Source organism: Embiotoca jacksoni, unplaced genomic scaffold, assembly GCF_022577435.1.
Source record: "Embiotoca jacksoni isolate LCO1_2020_lvr unplaced genomic scaffold, fEmbJac1.0.p SCAF_8, whole genome shotgun sequence".
NCBI lineage: Eukaryota > Metazoa > Chordata > Actinopteri > Embiotocidae > Embiotoca > Embiotoca jacksoni.
The window spans coordinates 9,651,941-9,673,044 of record NW_027185436.1 but is presented as its reverse complement, the minus strand read 5'-3'; the positions used below and the strand labels follow the sequence as shown (position 1 = coordinate 9,673,044).

Genomic DNA, 21,104 nt, shown 5'->3' with positions numbered 1-21,104 from the left:
GATATCTGTAAAAGATACATGTTCTAAATATGTATGTCATAGATGTACGTGTCTGATCGAACATCAGGGGGTATGAGGGGCGCAGTCGCACCACAGGAAGGTGCAGCAGTTTGGGAAAAACACAAACACAAACATTTGTGCTGCTCCCTGGGTTATGGTTTAACATTGGCATTATCACAGCTATGGTTCAAAAAAAGTAAAAGGAAGGTTGCTTCCAGCTCAATTAACCCAGTCCTGTGTGACCCAAATCAAACACACCCACAGCATTGCGTGATCACGGGTGCATGCTGGGTCTGGCTAAATGCTTACTACTGAAACGCTCTTGGTGGACCCTGCAGCTGTGACTTCTATGTTTATTTAGAAACTACTTTCATGGAGTTGTGCACGACCTTTCTGTTGTTTTTGACTCTGTGGCTGCTGAGGACCTCATTCAGCCCGGCTTCTGAAAACTTTTGAAGAACTCAGCGACACAAGAGCGGCTGAAACGACTGGTCATATTTTCTTTTAATGGGAATGACTGATCTGAGAAGTTGAGCCCAGGGTAGATTGTGGTTGACGTCATGGAGCCGAGAGCAAGCAGAATGACGTTCAGATACGTGAGTACAACGTCTGATTCACTGCTTGTCGTATGTCACTCTCCAGAGAAGGTCATAAACAACCACCGCGCTGCCTAGCACTTAACATTTGTGTGCATGTGCGTGTGTGTGTGTGTGTGTGTGTGTGTGTGTGTGTGTGTGTGTGTGTGTGTGTGTGTGTGTGTGTGTGTGTGTGTGTGTGTGTGTTAGACCTGTGCGGGCTCTCTTTTGGCTTTTATGTATGTGTGTTTGTGAGCTGCAGCTGCTGTTGTTTGCCTTAGTTTTGCATTAAGTCAGACTTTAGTTGCTTAATGTTGCCACTTAAAATCTGAAAAGGATGTTTAAGTAGATCTTCTGGTCTGAGCACAAAGGCATATTAAAACATAATTCAGTTCATGTGATTTGTATTCCCAACTGGCCGCTACTTCACAGTGAACTTAACTTGTTGTTAAAATACTCGATAATATTCTAAATCAGTGAATCGCAGAAATCGTTGTACTATGACTAAAGAGTACTTTGGGTCATGTAACTCATAATACAGCAAGTTATTATTCATGTAATTAGTTGCTTGTCAAGCTTGTGTTGTCTTCGTTGTGGATTGTTCAGGGCCCACTGTCACATGCTGTGTTGCCAGGCAACAGGGGCGCACACAGAGCAGTAACCCAGGAAGTGGATGAATCCCTCTTGGTATTAGTCACACTTACACATCATCTTTGTGTCTAAAACAACAGATTAAGAAAGAGGTGCACAAGCTCGCACAAAAAAAGAACTGATTTATACTTGGCAAAGGCAAGCAAATGTAACATAAGACTTCATTACGAAAAATACAGTTGAGCAAAGGGAAGATGAAAAGGAAACACAGACAAATAATATTTTTTTTCTGCCAGATCCTATTAAGGTTGGCATCTTAGTTTTGGCTCACTGATCCGTCTCGGATGATCCGTCTCTCCAACATCTGTCTCCAATTACTCCTCTCCTCCACTATCATATCTCTCATCGGCTTAACGGGGTCTGAGCAAATATTTGCATAGAGCGTGGCAATAGCCGATTAATTTCCCTTTTTTTTCTCGCTCCTTCCTCCTGAAGAAACAAAGACGACTAATGACAGCTGATGGTAATTGAACAACAGAGAAAACAAAGAGAGGAGAGGAAGTGAAGAAGTTGTCATATTGTGTCTCCAGGGAAGGAGGCGATTGTTGCCACTAGAGCAAGCAGTCAGACAAAATGCCTCGTGGGGAATTGATGCCACCTGTGTGCCAGGCTTTCATCATCTAAGACTTGGCCATGAGTGTCTTTATGTGTTTTTCTTCTTGGAAGAGAGATGTGATTGTTCATTGATCACGAAAGAATGACAAGTGAAGCAATTTTGACTGGGGTGTGAGAGGAGATAGTGTTGCACTTGTGTTCTTAACTCTGAACTAAAAAAAAAAATGCATCATCATTAAAAAAAAGGAAATAAATAAAAATTACTGATAAAATTGTTCGTGGTGCTTTTAGTATTTTATTTCCCAATTCAAAAGCATATGCTCTTTTATCTAAAAACGTCAATGTATACAGGGACAAAAAGCAAATGCAAAGTATTCCCCTCATACATTTCAAGAAAACCTGTCCAGAAACAACCTCTCTCATGTATATTAATGCGGTATGATGCATGGAGGAGGAGGTGCTGTCTCTCTCTTCTGTGCCTTGATTGATTTGCCTGCACCTAATCTAATCACTATTCAGATCTTCACATATCCACAAGAAGCCAGCTAGTGCAGACTGGAGGGGGAAATTTGGCTGGGGAGCAGCCTCTCGTAATGTTCTTTGATTTGTCAAATATAGTCCAAACAAAGACAGAACACAGCATGTGGGATGCAAGTTAAAAAAAAAAAAAAATAGACCAAGTGTTTACGAGCCAAGAGACAGAAGTTACTGGCTTGAGGATAAACAAAACCATTTGTGGGTCTGCGAGGATGTGGTTTTGGTGTGTTTGTGTGTGTATATACGCATTTTTGTCACCCCACTGGGACCTTTCTGGTATAAACAATAGGGCTGGGTATTGCCACTGATTTCCCAAATTGATTCAATTCTGATTCACAAAGTTCCGATTCAATTCGATTCTATTTCCGTTTCGATTAGATTCGATATTAATTTGAACTGACTCTAAATTGTAAAAGGAATGCTTTAACATAGTGCGGTTCTCCGGATGTGCCGATCTGATCTACACAAAGTGTGTCATCGCCAGCCTGACTTCCGATTGGCTGGATCTGACACCTCCGTTTGATAGACACTGGTTGGCTTTTATAGGCTGGGGACATGATATGGAAGCTCCTATTGACTGAGTGAGATGCCAATCAAACCGGCAGTTTGACCGGCTGCTAACTATGTAGAAAAAGCTGAGTTACGGTCAATACCGTAATCGTCTGTTTGTTCGTCGGTAGACTGACAAAGCTGTTTACTAACCTGTTGGAGTGGTTGTATCCTAAAATGGTTCTTCTCAATCGAATCACAAGAATCTTAACTTTCCATAGACTTCTTACAACCCAGCCCTAATAAACACCGACATCATCAGGACCAGTAGTGAGACAGAATTGTAAGGTCCATGTTGAGGTTAGCGGTCAGGTGTGAATGGAGGTTTGGTGAAATTTAGGAATGAATTGGTTATGGTCAGGGTTAGGCGGTCCACGATGAATGGAAGTCTGTGCAATGTCCCAGCAAGGACAGAGGCCTAAACAAAACCTATAGGAGTTGTGAATTAAACAGCATTGTATCAAACGTTGAGCTGTTAATAACCTCTGTCACTGTCCTCACACTCACTGCAGACACACAGAATCCTACTTTGTCTGCTGCTTCTAGTATCTCACCATGCAATTATACAATAGGAATATCAGAAAAGAGTGTCTCCTGAAGTAGAGGTAATTTCCACCTCTTCTGTCAGAGAGGCTCACAATTTCTCAGGTCAAAGTTCGATCAGATTGGACTCAAGAGTGCAGCGAAGGAGGCGTGTCAGTTTTGCAACTAGAAGCAAAAAAACGTCATCAGCGAGCGGGACAGACACCGTCCTTTGGGAGAGGCTTTAGATCGTTGGTGCTTATGGCCTGAGATGTACCAATAGTGGAAGAAGAGTTGAGTGTGTCTCTGGGCTCTTGCTTTCATTATTTTGTCCGTGTCAGCTTCACATCATCTTCTCTCTCTCATTTCTCAAAATCAAACAAATCAAAATCAAAGTAGAGTGATGCAAGAAAACATATGCAGAGGTATGTTGTGAGTGTCGGCTCTTAGGAGGCAGCTCAGAGCCCGCAGCTGTTATGTGTACAGATGATAGATTTAATAATAAAATATATATTTTAAAGTTGTAACTTATGAATTGAAACCATCTTTTAGTCTCCAGTAATTCCTATGAAGAGATATTGAATTATGGTGTGATGGTGTGGGTGATTTAACCGGCAGGCTGCACTGCTGAGACTGTTTTCACCAGAAAATGAAACCGGTGGCTTTTAGTTTAAAGGTGTAAAATGACACAATCTTATCGTTTCATCATTAGAGGTGATTATGCTAACAAATGATCGTGTCACTCTGAAGCCAAAGGTGAAATAAAATATAGTTATTTCCAACACACACACACACACACACACACACACACACACACACACACACACACACACACACACACACACACACACACACACACACACAACCCGTTAAGGTGTAGTCACCAAACATTGTCTAAACAAAAGTAATCAGTACATTTTCACATTTAGTTGGTTGTAACTGGAGCAAGCCTCTAACTATCCTGGTGCTACTCACTTATAGATATCTAGATATCTATATATAGATATATATATAGATATCTAGATATCTATATATCTATATATATATATATATATATGCATATATATGCATATATAGATAGATAGATAGATAGATAGATAGATAGATAGATAGATAGATAGATAGATAGATAGATAGATAGATAGATAGATAGATATGCATCATTATATATATATATATATATATATATATATATATATATATATATATATAACTTGTTTTTTTTCCTCTGTACTGTGCCATATACCCTTCCTGGCATTTTGTCTGGGGAATTTACATCATTTTATTGAATACAATGTTATATTATGAGTGCAAAGCTATCTTCGCTAACCAGCCTGCTGGTTCGCACAGGTGCTCAGTTTATTCACAGTTCATATATTTATTCAATACATGTAGTCCCTTAAGCCCCTGCCTATTATCTGTCTGCAACCCATTCCTGTGTTGTGAACAAGGAGCAATAGCGTCCTTCATTATGGAGACTTTGTCTCTGCATTTCCTTACAGGTCAGTACTGTCAGTACAAGCTAAACAGATCCAATCAATTTAGCTGCCCAAACCTAAGCAGGCTACCTTGCCTGTCATTACAGATGAGCACAAAAGGCCAGAACTAGGGTAAATTTGTTATTATACTACTTTTATGATTTTAAATCAAATTCTTCACATTTTTCAATCCTGTCCAAAGCTGATTCCTTTCTGTTTAAAGCTGATTATTTCACCAGGGGATTCAAAAAGTAATGGATATGGACTTTGTTGTCTGCTGTGAGGACAAGGATGTGCAGCGACAATAAATCCATGTGGACAACATAACGCTCGAAACTGAAATAATGTATGAATAAAAACTGTGGAAATTTCCTTTATTATGGCCATGAGTCTTCATCTGAAGTTTTTACTGTTTTGCAGCAACTTTATCAGCATGTTCTCACTGGAAGGAACAAAGTACAGAACCTCCCATGTGTAAAACACTTCACATCCACTGCTTAAAGGCTAAATAGTGAATATTTAAGAAACTAACTTCTCATTCTGGGGTGATTTGTTATGTGCCACTTTAAAAGTGTTTGTAATGATGTAAAGATGTAATTTATGGATGAGGAAAAATATGTTTTTTTGATATATTTCAGTTTAAACTCAAAGCAAGATGAAGAATCTGTTCTTCCTTTTGCATGGTGGGTGCCCTTCAAGGGATCATTCTGGGAGAGAGAAAAAGACAGAGAGAGAGAAAGTATACCCTGAAGTAGTTTGGCCATTTTGAAGTTTCAGCATGGCTAGACTCTGAAGCCAAACTGTTTGAACCATGGACGAGATAGAAAGACCTCTTGAAAACTGCCAAGACATTCATTGGGCCAGTTGGTTCTGTAATATAATTGGAAAGTATCGTCTGAAGAGAGTGTTAGAAGTCAGAGTGTGTGCGTGCTCACCTCGAGCAGTGTAATCATGTGTAGGTGGCTTTTCTTTCATTTGAGTAGTCCTCAAAGTTCACCCTTCACACTCTGTTTATTCATGCATTTTGCTTCATTTAGCTGATCAAAAAGGGTATTTCCAGAGTTTGTGAACAACCCTGTTGATCCAAACTAAGTTTTGATATAAGAGTGAAGAAAACTAGAAGATACAGTAACCAATTAGAATACTTTTGAAATTAGCACATTTTTCTTTTCATTCATTCAAACTAAAATAGCTTTTTAAACTCGAGGTAAGAATTTTAATCAATATTAGAAGAGATCACATTCAGTTTGGAAAGAATTTAACAATTTTCTAAGGGCTGTCTTCATCCGGCCATGTCTCCTGTGAATTATATTCACACCCCTGCCCGTATGTTTTTGAGGAAATGTTTTGAACTGTATTTCTTAGAGCTGTGATTCAAGTCAAAGTATCTGGTTATGTATTGGAAAACACCGTTGTTATGGGAATCCGGGCGTTTGGGTATTTAAGGTTTGGCAAGTTAAGATGAGAATGATAGTAAACTTAGTGGCTGTAAATAATAATAATAAAACATATTTGCAGATGTGAAACACAAGACAAGAATATGAATTAGTTGTGACAACATTCCTTTGTAGTCACCTTTGAAGGTTGTTAAGCTTTTCCTGGGCTTTGCAGCCAATAAATCCAGATGATCAAATGTGCCGTCTTTTTCTTCCCAAGTTACATTTTAGACAAACTGTTATATTTTTATTTGAGTGTAATGTAAACTACTTTCTGTTGCCGCATAGTTGCAATGAAACTCCTCTTGACTTTTTTTTGCACTGTTGTATACCATGTTAACATTGTAGTTAGTTCAACAACTGAGCTGGTGTTTTTATATTATTATTATTGACCAGCAAGACAACATTTAGAGGAAGATGAATGTTTTCTTTCAACGAGCCTCTGTTTTTTTGTTTCCTGCTCTTGTGCCTGGATAAAAACACAAATCAGAACTGCAGCAAAAAAAAAATTCAGCGATGCTTCATTAAATGAGCTCCACCATGACAAAACCCCTTTAAAACAGATAAACAAGACACGTAGAACATAAGCAATGACAGAGCGACAGACTTGGCATGATTCATTGAAAAAAGATGAAGGAGAAGGAAGACAGACGCTGAGATGACTTTAATTTAGTGATTATGGATGTGACTGGGTTGTCCATGTCACATTCACAAGAGAAAAACAACGTCCAATGCAATGATTAGGATTCACTGGTGGATGTTTGCTAGTGTGTGTGTGTGTGTGTGTGTGTGTGTGTGTGTGTGCGTGTGCGTGTGTGTGATTGTGTGTTCTTCAGGCAGTTTTTGCATGTAATTGTGTGTGGGGTTTTTTGGTGTGTCAATCTCAGTGTGACTGTGATTGTTGCCAAAGTGTCAGTGTTTCTGTGGAAACTAGATTGTGATTTAATTAGGTTGGCACAAGTAGTCACAACCCTGGATATGGAACAGAAGTAAAACTGTGTATGTGTATACTGTGTGTGTGTGTGTGTGTGTGTGTGTGTGTGTGTGTGTGTGTGTGTGTGTGTGTGTGTGTGTGCTATATGAGTTTTAGATGCAGCAGTCTGTGTTGAGTGAGTGTCGCTTACGTATGCATTATTCTGCCCGAGCATGATAACTTAATCTCAGACTCAGAGTACAAACATTTTCAGATGTTTCGACTGAACATAAATAACTGAACAGTTCCCTTTAGAAAAGACTTACAAATAGAAACACAGTTATTGTTAATAGGAGCAGGATTTGAAAATTTGATAGCAGTGCTCAGCCATACCTCCAAATGAAAGTACTAAAAATGTCTCTGGATTCCTATTTCAAGTATAGGCAGCAAGTGCAATATTTTATCTCCCCATTTCGGTGATAATGGGAGGTTTATGAAACTCAACAACACCACTTAAAAGGTCATGTTTAGCACCAAAAATACATTATGAACATAGCCCACTGGTGGGCTGCATTCACTCTTTTTGGATCTGTTGATTGAGGCTTTTGTTTGTGGGTTGAGCACAATGTTACACTGAGAGACGGGCTGTTTTCAGCTATTGTTGGACATCCCCCTCCTGTGAGAAGGAGGAACAATTTTTAGATTTGATTAAGGCGCAATAAAAAAAATTTAAAAAAAAAATTAAAAAAAAGCGAGCTATTGAGCGAGAGAGAAAAAAAAACACATTAGTTTAAAAATAATTCATTTCTCCTGGGACCAAACATTGTGGGTTGACCTTAAGAAAACTCTCACAATTATTGTATTCAATGTACTGCAATGTTTCTGTACCACAGAGCAGACCTTTTCTTGTATAATAAACAAAAATGACAAAGGAATGAAGGGTAAATGAAGGAATAGTAATTTATAGACTGCGTATTGGTGGTTCTATCCCGCTAACAAAATCTTAGATATGGTAACACATACTATGTTCTGTATTCAATATATATCTATATTGGCACAAAGAATGACACATGGAAACTTAAAATGCAATGTAATATGGCCTTCAAGCCTAGAATCACTAATTCCATATCTAAACTGGAGAGTGCATTTGCTGATATGATGGCATTTAAGAAATAGCTAAAATACCTCAACCTCTTCCTCCTGTGTTACAGCTGTGTTTACATCTAGCTATTCATACTCAACCAGCAGAAAGCTTCCTTGAGTGATTGCAGATTCTGGTGATTTTTCCTGCAGCTGTGTCTCTGTCACTATTTTTACTTGTTCATGTATTATATATTACATTCCTACCTCAGCAAGTCAAGTAACCTGGTTCCGTGTTGATGCATATTGATGACTGAACATTTCTACCTGCTTGAGATAGCACCTACTGTATCAGCTCTGTCCCTATGGAAATTATGTTTATATTTTTCCAATTTTGCTGTGGCAACAAATGTAACTGTGGCTCAGATATGTTTGGAAGCAAGTTTTTTGCTCTTCTTTTTTTTTCTTTTTTTTTTTTTTAAATGTAGGACCATATTTATTAACTGCACCGCAATCTCAACGAGATATCTGGGGTCGATGGTGGGAGACTGGGGTCCACATGCTGACTACCGGCTGGTTACAGTTCGGGAAGACAGAAGTTTCAGTTAACTGTTGATAAACATGTTTCTTTTGGTGTCACACTTGATATTTCCATAACCTTAAAGTGCTGTGCGTGCCTAAACATAAATGAATGCTGTTGTCACTAAAAGTAGATATAGTCTTTCAAAATTGAATATAAGTATCAATCTTGATATGTTCAGTATCTACATTTCATTAACAACAATTCTTTATTATGTCAATAGACAACATGATCCAGTACAGGCTTTATGTTTCTTATTTCTATAGGAGACAGAGTATACGATACACAGGTAATACTCCAGTGATAAAATAGTTACTGTGATCTGTAGACGTTTTCCTCTTTTAGTTTAGGTTTTTACTATCATATCTGGCAAGATGATGATATTTGATTTTCATATATATGTATTTATGTATATACTTATATTTATTTATATATGTATTATTCTCTAGGCTTTAGTTGTTACACAGTTATGTCACTCAGCTGCTATGAAAATGAGGTTCTACCTTCATTACTCTAATGTGAAACAAAATTAATTTAAGTATTTCAGTGTCAACAAAAATATGCCAGCAAGTAGCTTTTGTTTTTACGAATCGGATCACATGTATTTTAAGAGGCATTAGTCAAAGTAGCCAATGAAAACATCTTTATATATATCTATATATTTTTCTGTCTTTCTTCCTCTGATTTTTTCTTCTGTTTGAATGTTATTTAAGTCGAAACATGTAGACTCAATCCCCGTGTGTCAAAGGTACATGTTAACAATTTAAATCAGTAACACCTTAAATCGTGTATAGCCCAGTGCCAGGTTATGCAGTGCATGCAAAAGCAGATCATTATGTATATTAAGATGCCTTGTTAAGATAATCCCACTGAGCCCTCAACATTGGCGAGGTCATACATCTTAATCTTACTTTTTCTATGGTGATCGATACAAGGTAGATTTGAAGACTTTTTCCTCTTTCTTCTCCTCTGTTCTGTTTCCTTTTCATTGTTTAAACATAGGCAGGCTGTAGACGTGAGGGATATGACCTGTGATTATCAGACACAAGCAGAATTATTATTGATAAGGTAGAAAAAGAGAAAGGCAAGGCAACATTTAACATGCACAAAGCAGGGGCGAGCTGGCCTCCAGCACATTACTTTCATGGTACCACCCAAATTGTAATTTTGTCTTCAATAATCCATCAAACCTAAAACAATATTCAGATGATGCTTTGGATGTAGAGCACTTGTTCCCGTGCATCAAATCTAGTGCTCCCTATTCACACATACATTGTCTGTTTATGAAACACAGCTGCAGCTGCAGGTATAACAGTATTTACCTTCACCAGCTCCAGCATCATTTTCATTCCTTTTTATGTGGTTGAATTCTGTGTTGCCATTTCTATTATTATTATTTCTAGTTTATTTCAATTAAATCTTTGAGAGGACACATTGAACTGATCTTCACATTGAATGTATCCCTATGTAACGTCCCCAAACCTGAAAAACACTAGAAAATATGTAAAATCTCCACAATCATATGCAGCCAAACTCCATTTTGTATTATTCAAATACTAGTGAAGAGCTTTACATCTTTTACGCAAGTTGCTGTTCATTTCAAAAATGAAGAGAGTGCACCACTTTGTTGTCGCAATAACAAAAAAAAATCAGGCAACAATATTGAAGCCTGATGCTCTTAACCTTTTTCTCCCAAATTGTCTTTTACCCCTACTCTTTTAAATCACAGGCTAAACTTGTATGGCAGTGGTATTTATTATTGTTTGCAATACTCTCCCCCACTCATTCTGTCCCTTTAATGTTCACTTTGTATTCACTCCATTTTAGTATTTTTCTTTTCTTTCAAGGGTATATACCCAACTCTGAACTTATTTTTTTCCTCCATGGCATATGAGTCAAAATAAACACATTGATTCCACTCTTTCTTTGCATTTGAAAGGCATCAACACATCAGGGCTTGTAAATCCTTTTTTTGTTTGTTTCTCCCTTACGGGCATGCCATGATCCAAATGCAAGCTACAATGTTGCTTCAACACCAAAATTCAAAGGACAAAACTGGAAGTTGTTGTTACTCTTAATTTGACTGACAAGTCTTTTATAATGCAGGGCTTTTAAAAAAAAAAAAAAAAAAAAAAAAAAATTGTGTTATTGAGGTTTTTCTGTGCTCTTAAAGGGTTTTTCTACATCAGCTGTCTATGTAAACACAGCAGTAACATTTTAAATGTTATTTTAGTCTATGATGTGTTGACAGAATCTTTTACCAAGACCAACTCCTCAGTGATGTGCATGAGCTGAGCTGAGCTGAGCTGAAATTTTAAATGTTAAGAAAAAAGATTCAACTTGGTCATCATCTTCTTATTGCCAAGGCCTTATTGACAAGTTAAAGCATGTTTAACACCCACTAATGATTATTTCTGTCACCACTGATACATGTAATGTGACATGACTGTATTTTCCCTTTACATATAGCATGTGCCAATGCAATATAGGGTTCTTAAGGGATGATAGATTTACATGGCATTGACACTTTTTGTTCCATTGTGGGAATTTTTATACTTCGAATTCAGGCAGTTCACACAAAGGATTATGACAGTGTTCATGAGATTAGCAGAGCATTTAGTAGTTTTCAGTGTAGCTGACATCAGAGGTCACTGCATACATACTGCGCATAATAATTCATTTAAGCTCCTTTCACCCAAATGTGGCAAGAAAAGTGTCCTTAATGTTCAATTGTACGCTGTTGAAACAGATTTTTTACTAATTTCCATCGTACAAAGCCCATAATCTTTTCAATTCAAAAGCAATAATGAAAAGCCATAAAATTATTCTTCAAAGTAATAAAGTGTTCTCTTCTCTCGTTTTAAGGTTGTAAAGAGCAGAGTGAGCCATTCTGATGCCCTGCAGTGAATTATTGAACATACGCATGTACACACACATCCACACACACACTGCAGAGGACTGCTGGCTGTGAAATTACCCAATCAGAAGGTCTTGTCAGTTCTCAGACATTAGTCATCACACATTGGGCAAATGAGGTGATACACGCACACAATCTCACACACACACACACACAGATGTAGACCCAAAAAGACAGAGGGGCTTGAAAATTTCATAAAGCTCCATTAAAGTTAATGACACACCAAGTCCAAAATAATGTGTTAGAAGAAAGGTGCGTGTGTGTGTGTGTGTGTGTGTGTGTGTGTGTGTGTGTGTGTGTGTGTGTGTGTGTGTGTGTGTGTGTGTGTGTGTGTGTGTGTGTGTGTGTGTGTGTGTGTGTGTGTGTGTGTGTGTGTGTTATACTTATCACCTAAAGCTATTTGAGTGAATTGTCAAGAGGTGGTGTTAAGATGTGAATATCACAGCCTGCTTATTATTTCATTGTCTGGAGAAAATATGGATTTATTGAATGTTAACTAGAAGACAGGCATCTTGACATAACCATAAAACAAGCTGTGATTCTCACCTCCACCTCCTAGGGCTCTTCAGCTCTTCTCCAGCACGAGCCACAATCTCACTCTTCACACGCATACCTAGAGTTTGGCCATGCACACACACGCACAACAAGGACATATCCATAAAATGTAGCACATAGCCAACACACACCCACACAGGGTGCAATAAAGATGAGCCAACAAGCCATTAGGACTACATGCATCTACAGTCAAGTGGGAATGTTGAGCAGTAAAACTGCTGTGCTGTAAAGTTTGCCATCCCACAGCAGACGGAGAGTGTAATCCTGGTGCAACACTACATTTATGGACTAAAAACAATGCTAATAGAGTGTGGTTATGAAATCTCTGTGTGCTGGGCTGAATTAGTCCTCTTAGACCTCCTCCGCGTAATGTACTCACCCATGATTCAGCTCATAAATAGCTTTAAATAGGTACATTTTCAACTCGGAAGCCCATCTACGATCTCTCAGAGAATCCTCTCAATAACTCACTCACTGAATCTTTAGGATGTCATCTATATGCCCCGAGGTAAAGACGACCCTTTCTGAATTATTATTCAGTTAATTACAGTTAACCAAATGTTTTTCTTTTCTTTCAGGTAAAGTATGGCCGGTTTGGCTTTGTGTGGGATGCAGCGGTCCTGGAGTACGTTGCTAATAACGACGAGGACTGCTCCTTCTACAGTGTCAGCAACAATGCACCAGACCGTGGATATGGTATTGCCATGCAGCACGGCAGCCCCTACAGGGACATTTTTTCCCAGAGGTAAGAGTCATAACAGTAAACAACAGTCAGCAGCATCTTTGACCGCTTTTAGTTCTTTTTTTTTCTTTTTTTTTTTTAAACTCATTTCTCATGCACATTGATGGAGCTGTTTTGTCCCATACTGTTCATTTCAGTCATATCGCGTTTAGTTATGAGATTAAAAATATCCCCTGCTTTTGAGAGGACTTGTAAAAAATGCATTTCTACATTCTCCTACTTCTGTAGAGGTCAAATAAGTATTTTATTACACCTCCAGATTCATTTCCGTCAAATAAAAACAGCCACTACCATAAAGTTTGCCCCTCTGCACTGCTTGAGGATCTGCTTTGTAGGTCAGACACCAAGTTAGCAGATTAAATTGTACAACTATTTTCAAGAGGAAATGGTGGAATGACATTTTTACAACTTGTGTGCAGCTAGGTTTGTTAACCTTCATGTGAACCGTTGGTTCATAAGCAAGTTTGACAACTCAGTTTTACAAATAAGTCAACAAAAGACAGTGTTGATGTATCCGAGCTGATCCCAGTTGTTTGTCTTATTGCTGTAGTACATAGTTGGGGCTTTGCTGGTTCAAAGTGTCTCACTGATCAAGACAGTGTCTGAGTTTATTCATTTATTCATCACTTATCTGTTCCCTTACGTCTACTATGAAGCTTGGTAACTTCTGCAACTGCCACACAAAGGTCATTTACTCATTTCCTCTCAGCAACTGCGCCGTGCTTCTGCAATGCTCGGAATCCTTGTTTGTTTGTTTTCTGCGGTGTAAACCACATCGTCAGACTGCAGATGCAGTCGTATGAGGTGAAGTGTTTCTGTGAAGCCCACAGAAGGACTGCTTGCATCCCAATAGAGAATAATGTTGGCTTTATTTGCAATCAAGCATGAGATCATTCCAAGAGGAGGAAAACTAAAATGACTAATGCCTTCATTAAGCTGTCGAAATTTATATTGGGTAAACTAGTCAGTGATGTGTGTGTATTTGTAAATGTGTGTGTGTGTGTGTGTGTGTGTGTGTGTGTGTGTGTCGTAACAGGCTGAAACACATATTATGTGCATGGACCAAAATTTGTGAGCTGTACAGAGTGTGTGACTTGCCAGGCCTGTTTGTATGTTTACAGCTCCATCATATCTATCGAAGCGTTGCACTTCCGAATATTGCCTATTGCAGCTTTTATTAAAATAAACAAGCAATTAATTGACATGCCATGTTTCTAATTCACTCCTAATATTTCAGGGCAATGTCACACACTTGGGAAGACAGTTTCAAACTGTTTCCTCACACTGGTCCCTGTGGTTCAAATGAAAACAGACAGAGAGAGTATCAGGAGAAAAAATAATCACAGACATATAATTGTTTTGTTTTTGTGAGCTGTGATTTTTAGATTTTTCATTCTGACAGTCTCTTTTACACAGAATAATGAAGCATGAAGTGGAAGTTTAACAGGAACCATATCACCAGTCTATACCTTGACATTGTGCAGAGAATGCTGTGCTTGATTATCTTTGGTGGCCCAGTTATAACAAATCTGGAGACTTTTTGAGGCTTCTTTCAATTGTGTTGATTGAAAAATTAAACCATAGTTTACTGGGTTACTATATAACTTGACCAGCGACCACTGCATTAGAGAAGAACATAATCAACGGTAGATTGCAGATAACATCTCCATTCATACAGGTTTCTGCAAAGATTTGTGAATGTTTTCATCGTTGCTGCATTGTTGAACACCAACACACAACTAGTCTTATGCAGACCTGATGCAGAGAGGAAATTTAAGGCGAACACATTTTTTTTTACGTTGACAGTTGCAAAAATGTTGGGGTTGTTAAATTATCAAGCAGTCGGTCACAATCTCTATCGGCAGCAGCAAGCGCGGAATGATGTGATGGAACCTCTCCAAAATACTGAGGGGAAATGTTGTGTAACTAGTATACAAGCCTGTATGTTATTAAGTGCACCAAATGACACAGGCTCCAAAAATGAGATGGGTTTGATTTTGTTCTCATCAGTGAACTGTTACACTGTAATGTATGAATCGCCTCTACTGAAAGGAGATTTCCAAAGCGGTAACACACAGTGCAGGGTAGACGAGGCTCAGCCTGGCCAAAAAACACTAGAGCCAGTGGGAGGAATTATATAAGCAGCCAACATCTGTTAAGCCTGCGTATGACTGCTCAAATGCCAGTACAAGCAGGTTTGTCTGCTCAAGGTGTCTGAGACTACATTCTCAGTGTAAAGACGCTGTCTCTTTTTCTCTTTTTGCATATTTTGTGATATATCATGTCTTGACATGACATGACAGAAGAAATATAATTACTCTAGCCACAGGCTTTTCTATCTTTGTTTTAGAAGAACACATTCAAAATCAGGAGTCAGGATCTGTGTTATGCTTTTGATTCAACATTTTGTCAGATAAGTTGTCTTCCAAGGGTTTCGGTAATTCTGCTTATGACTAGTTTTCACAAACTGTTCTTCCTGTCATTTTCAAATCAATTGCAGTGAAGTACTTAGAAGGTGTCCCACACGGATCAATATTAGGTCTCAATCTATTTACTATTATTTTCATATTACCATATTAATTTTCCAATGGTGGGAGTGCTATATTGTAGTCCACTGGCTGCATCACCGAGCCACCTCCATGCTTGTTTGAAAGCAAAACATGCATTTCATGAGATCTTAAAGTAATAGTTCAACTCTGCCTGTACCTGTATTAACTGGTAATCTACTTGATGTACAGCATTATCGATACATACTACTAATAGTACATACGAAGTTGGTTTAATATCAGATTGTGGCACAGTAAACAATACATTCAAATTGCATTCTTGAACCCAGACCCTGTTTCTCCTTTTAAAAAAGAAAACAAATATGCTATCTACGATATTACCTTTACTCCATTATGGATTCTGTGCACTAATTCCTTTGAGGGGCTTTTAAAGGCTTATATCTTAACAAATAAGAGAGAATGAAGAAAATGAAATATTATAAAGTCAACTCAAACGTGAGATGATTTCATTTCAACAGTAATCGATAAAGATCAGTGATTGGCTGGTATAATTGGGAGGAGAATCTACAACTTCTAAGGAGAATTTATTTTATATGTGTGTGTATATCAGTGTGTTTGTGTGTGTGTGTGTGTGTGTGTGTGTGTGTGTGTGTGTGTGTGTGTGTGTGTGTGTGTGTGTGTGTGTGTGTGTGTGTGTGTGTGTGTGTATTCTGCATACTTGAGGAATGTTTGCTATCTGCAGGTCCCTGGAGGTAGTATAAGAGATGAAAAGGAATTTATAAATGTTTTGACACTGTAAAGAGAAAGCGAGAAGGGCCTTCTGTTGAAATAGACAGATTGTTACAACTTCATCGTTTTGAACTACTTTGCCTCTTATGAAGAAGCCATTGCCAGAGTTCAAGTGCAGCACCACTTCATGTCTGTGTTTCTGTCTGTGTAAGTGTGTGCATCTGCAAGTATTTGTCTGGGAGTATGATGTTGAGGCAGTCTGCCGCCCACTCTGAGTCTGGTTCTGTATGAGGTTTCTTCCTGTTAAAAGGGAGTTTTTACTCCCTACTGTTGCTTGCTTGCTAAAGTGGTGGGATTGTTGGGTTTCTTTAATATTGTAAGGTTTTCACCGAAAGTATCCCAGGATGATTTATGCCATGATTTGGTGCCATATTAAGTTGCATTGAAAAAGAGATCTGTTTACTTGTAAAGCACTTTGGATTACCAATGTGTATGAATTGTACAGTATAAATAAACCTGGCTTGCATGCTTGTGTGTGTGTGGGGGGGGGGGGGGGGGTGTTGCTGCTGTTCTTCAACTGATGGAGACAGCCTTCAGATTTACCAGAGTCAGAAAACATTGCCATAAAGGGCTAGTGCGCTAATTTAAACTGACAGCTACTGACAAGCTGTTTTGAAATGCTGAAGGGGCAAGATTTGGAAAAACATAAGCCCCTTCTCAGGCATATATTATTATTGTCTCTTGATTTGTCTGCTGGCATTGATGAGAACATTTCAAACAGAAGATTTAATCCATAGCAGATGGACATCTTGAGGTTGTTGCAGGCCAGACGTTTTATTGTGCATATTACACAATTATGTCTTAAAATTTGATTGTAAGATGGATGAGGTGCCTCAGTGTGATTGTGGTCAGGACTACAGCATTTAAATCTTTGGGAGTCAATGTAGTGAGTGCAACAAATTCAGTGTAAGTAGATGATGAATCTCAATACGAATAAACAGTTCAGAAAAAATGAATGAAATGCACAATATTATGTCATTGTTGTGTTGTTTTGCTTTCATTGAAATACTGCTTCTTAATTGAGGCATAAGTAGAGTGAACAAAGAGAGTGACATCTACCATATGAATTTGAGTATGGTCACAAAGATATAATTATATTGTTGTTTTATTACCTGGCTACTTGTGACTACATATTGGTGGCCTGAGGACTGATTTCTGAATTCTTCTGAAATGCAGCCATGGTGTGCTGTATTTCTGTGGGGACCATAGCACTGCATGTTGTATGGTACGCTTGAGGGGCCAAATGACGTATACAACAACGACAAATCACTGTCACAAACACAGCTAAGTCACACCTCAGAGGCCATGGGTTAGATTGCTGTGGTGAGCATGCACCAGAGGCTGGCTTCACTCTGTAGAAATTACATTAGCCTGTTAGACTGTGGCATGTAATTTCCTGACATGGTTTGTATGAAAGTAGGGATTATAACTTTCTGAGGGCCTGAGTGGTTTGTGTGTTTCTTATCTGGGAAGGAAACACATGTTCTTCCCTATAAAGAAGATGGCACTTTGGCAGAAATAGAAACGAGTATTTCTAGGATGTAAAAACTGGATCTGAGAGGGCTTTATTAAAGTTCAATATTGAATTGCTGAATTTGTGTTTCACGTGAATAATGTAACGGGATGTCATTTGGTCCGGTACTCAGATAATAGGTCCAGAATTCATTCATGTTCTTCTTGTCATATGTTTAATAAAATGCTGTGAAAGTGATGGCAGAGGCGAGGGGTGTGCAAATTTGTGAAGTAACTATAAACATTATTTATTTTTCCTCTCCTTCACTCCTATTATCTTTGGTGCAGCTTTTATTTCAGCCTTGAATCCAGCAATCCATGCATACATTCTTCATTGTTCTCTCCACAGCCATGCGTTCAGTTCATATCCTATCCAGACAATAAATGGAAGTCCAACCACAGTAAATGATGTGTCACTAATATTAAAGTAGTCCTCTACTAAAAGTTGTTATTAAGTAATATGAAAATGCTCTGAGTCTGAGTGAATACAAACTAAACTGTGTTTGGCTCATAAACAGATTGTTTGTGATGCTTTCAGTAGTCTGGCAAGCTTTTATATCAGCGGCACTCATGACAATAAAATTGTCAGCAATAGTTAAAAAACTCTTGATGAACTGACTTCTGAAAGTTTGGTTATTGCGAAGCTTGGAGTGAAATTTAATGAATCGTGTAGTGGAGTTTTTCTTTGGAAATGTATATGATAGAGATAAACTAAATTGCACCAGTGAAGGGCACACATAAATGGCTTTTAAAGCTGCCTCTGCCCATGTAAATCTTACATTTTAGTCCCAGCAGAAAGGTTGCAAACAGAGTCTGCAGAAGAGGGTATTATACCTTGTCTGGCTCTGTTAGCTCACTACAGCTGTCTCAGGCTTTTGAAAAAAAAAAAAATCAAAACATATTCAGAGTATAATTATTGGTGAAACTGCATTTACTAGTAGAAAGATGTCAATAGAGTAAATCTAATGAAATGACATGAAACTCTGTCTAATTGTTCCCACCAGACAATACAAATTTAGTATTCGCCTGAACCTTAGGGGGGAAAAAAATCAGGTCAGCTCTTATTGAGGAAGTTTTTCTTCGACTATAAGTGATACATTTACAGCACAGTGTAGTTTTTGTGCCTATGAAAATAGAGAGAGAACACATTATTACCCACAGAACAGATGACTTAACAACCAAAATTGGACAAGTAAGTCAAACTGAGTCTAAACAGTTAGCTGATTAATAAATAAAACGTATAATTGTTTAAACCATTTAACAAAAATCAACACACACAAATGTGATGATTGTCTGTTTCCCTTTGTTTTTCATTACCGTACATGTTTGAACTGTTGGTCAGACAAAACAGAGCAGCGATAGCAGAGCAGCATTCACTTTATTGGACAGCAGAGAGTGAAGCTCGATAGCCCACAGTTCATACAGCGCTTTTCTGAATGTCATGATTATATATTAGTCTACTAAACTCCATTAAAACAATAATTCTTTTAGCTCCATTAGAAAAAGTTTATTTTACTGAGAAGCTTTCACTTAAATCCTCAGTGAGAAAACTGACTTTAAGCTTTACTTACCATTCTGCTTTTTGGGCCCCATGGAGCAAAGGACATATCGATTTAAGTATTGATATTTTTGTCAGGATTTTCTTTTCTTCTTCCTCTCTCAATCTTATTGATTAATTTAATATACAAGCCGTTTCTATTTCATGACTCCAAATCCTGATTTTCATTTTGATCATATGGGAAAGGAGAAAAGATCACAACGATAGCAGAGTTTAAAAAAGACACTTGCAAACACCTCCTTTTACAATTGCCACAATTTCTGTGCATTCAGAGTGAAGACCCTCAACATGGTTTAAAATTGACTCAAAATGATATAAAACAACTCAGATTATTTTAGTTTGAGAAATGTGCCTCTAATTTTTAGGGTTTTTTGTAGAACCATAATGCCTTAAGCTACACACATTCTTGAAATATAGCTTGATCAAGGCTCCAGCCAAAGAAGCCAAAAGCTAAAATGCAAGTTATTTGATTCGCCATCTCTCCCTTTCCATCATATTGCACACAGTGAGCTCAAGGAAAGCTGGGGGCTATGAAGCTGTTGGTTTCTAATCCATCACTATCCATGGGGGGAAATAATGTTATTTTCTTTTTCTCTCTTTTTCTTTCCAGATGACAAAAGATCCATTTAATGTCAGGTGTCAATCTAATTTTCCTCTGTGTCTAATCTCTCTCACTCCAAAACTGTCACTCTCCTACCAATCTATCACAGTCAGCCCACACACTTAGTGCATCCTTTGAATCTGTATTAATCACAATTAATGATAGGGGTGTGTCTCTCTCTCTTTCTCCTCTTCTGTCTCTCCCTTGCTGTCTTGATGTGTTAATGATGCTTTATGGCTGTTTTACTTCTCTGTGTTGTTTATTTTAGTTCAGCTTGATAATCTGTTCCAGTTAACCCACACACTGTGGCTTAATGATGCTTAATTGAAAACTTTGTTGACAAAGTGGATGACATTGAACCCTCAGATTGCTAATTGTAATAATTAAGCTTTGCAAACTTTACTTGAGGGGCCAAAGACCCATGGGTAAATAACCTCTCATACCCCATTCCTTGGGCTTTGGTTTATAGTGACACTGTTAATTGAAAAGGCAACATGGTGGCTTAGTGATTAACACTGGTGCCTCACAGTTGGATAGTTTTGTGTTTTAACATTGCCCTATTTTTTTTCCCTCTGTGGAGTTTCCATGCTTGTCATGTGTTCGTTTTCTGTGGTAACCCATGCTCTGTGTTTCCATGAATTCTGCACACTAATGTCTCCAGAGAATACCAGGCTATTGTGTCAGGGTGATGCAACAAGTATGGATTGTGTGTTTGTCAGAGGGAAGTACAGGGTGAGTTGGAAACATAGAACAACTATAAATGTGGACGTCGCTTCCGGGCTCGAAAATTGAGGCCGATGCAGAAGTGCCATGAAGTGTAATACCTCCGAGGGCTTCTAGGGAATGGCTCTAAAAAGACTCCCTCCAGAGAATTCCATTCAACTTCCTTAATGAAATACAAAGTCATTCAATTTTTTCCACAAGTCATTTTGGTGTTATTCACTCAAGTGACTCATTCCTATTAGTTTTCTAGCTGTTCTCTGAAAATAATCCCATCATTAAGTAGATATTAGGCCTTAAAAAGTGGTATGTTTGGGGTGGAGTCAG

At 38.2% G+C, this 21,104-nt stretch overlaps 1 protein-coding gene across 3 annotated transcripts in view; it reads left to right on the top strand.

Moving 5' to 3' along the window:
* Positions 1 to 21,104, top strand: part of grid2 (glutamate receptor, ionotropic, delta 2) — a 473,172-nt gene that overhangs the window by 428,627 nt on the left and 23,441 nt on the right. For all 3 annotated transcript variants that reach the window (XM_069178067.1, XM_069178068.1, XM_069178069.1), the window contains exon 14: positions 12,927 to 13,093. In XM_069178067.1, coding sequence (XP_069034168.1) covers positions 12,927 to 13,093 — 167 coding nt within the window. The remainder of the gene's footprint in view (positions 1 to 12,926; positions 13,094 to 21,104) is intronic.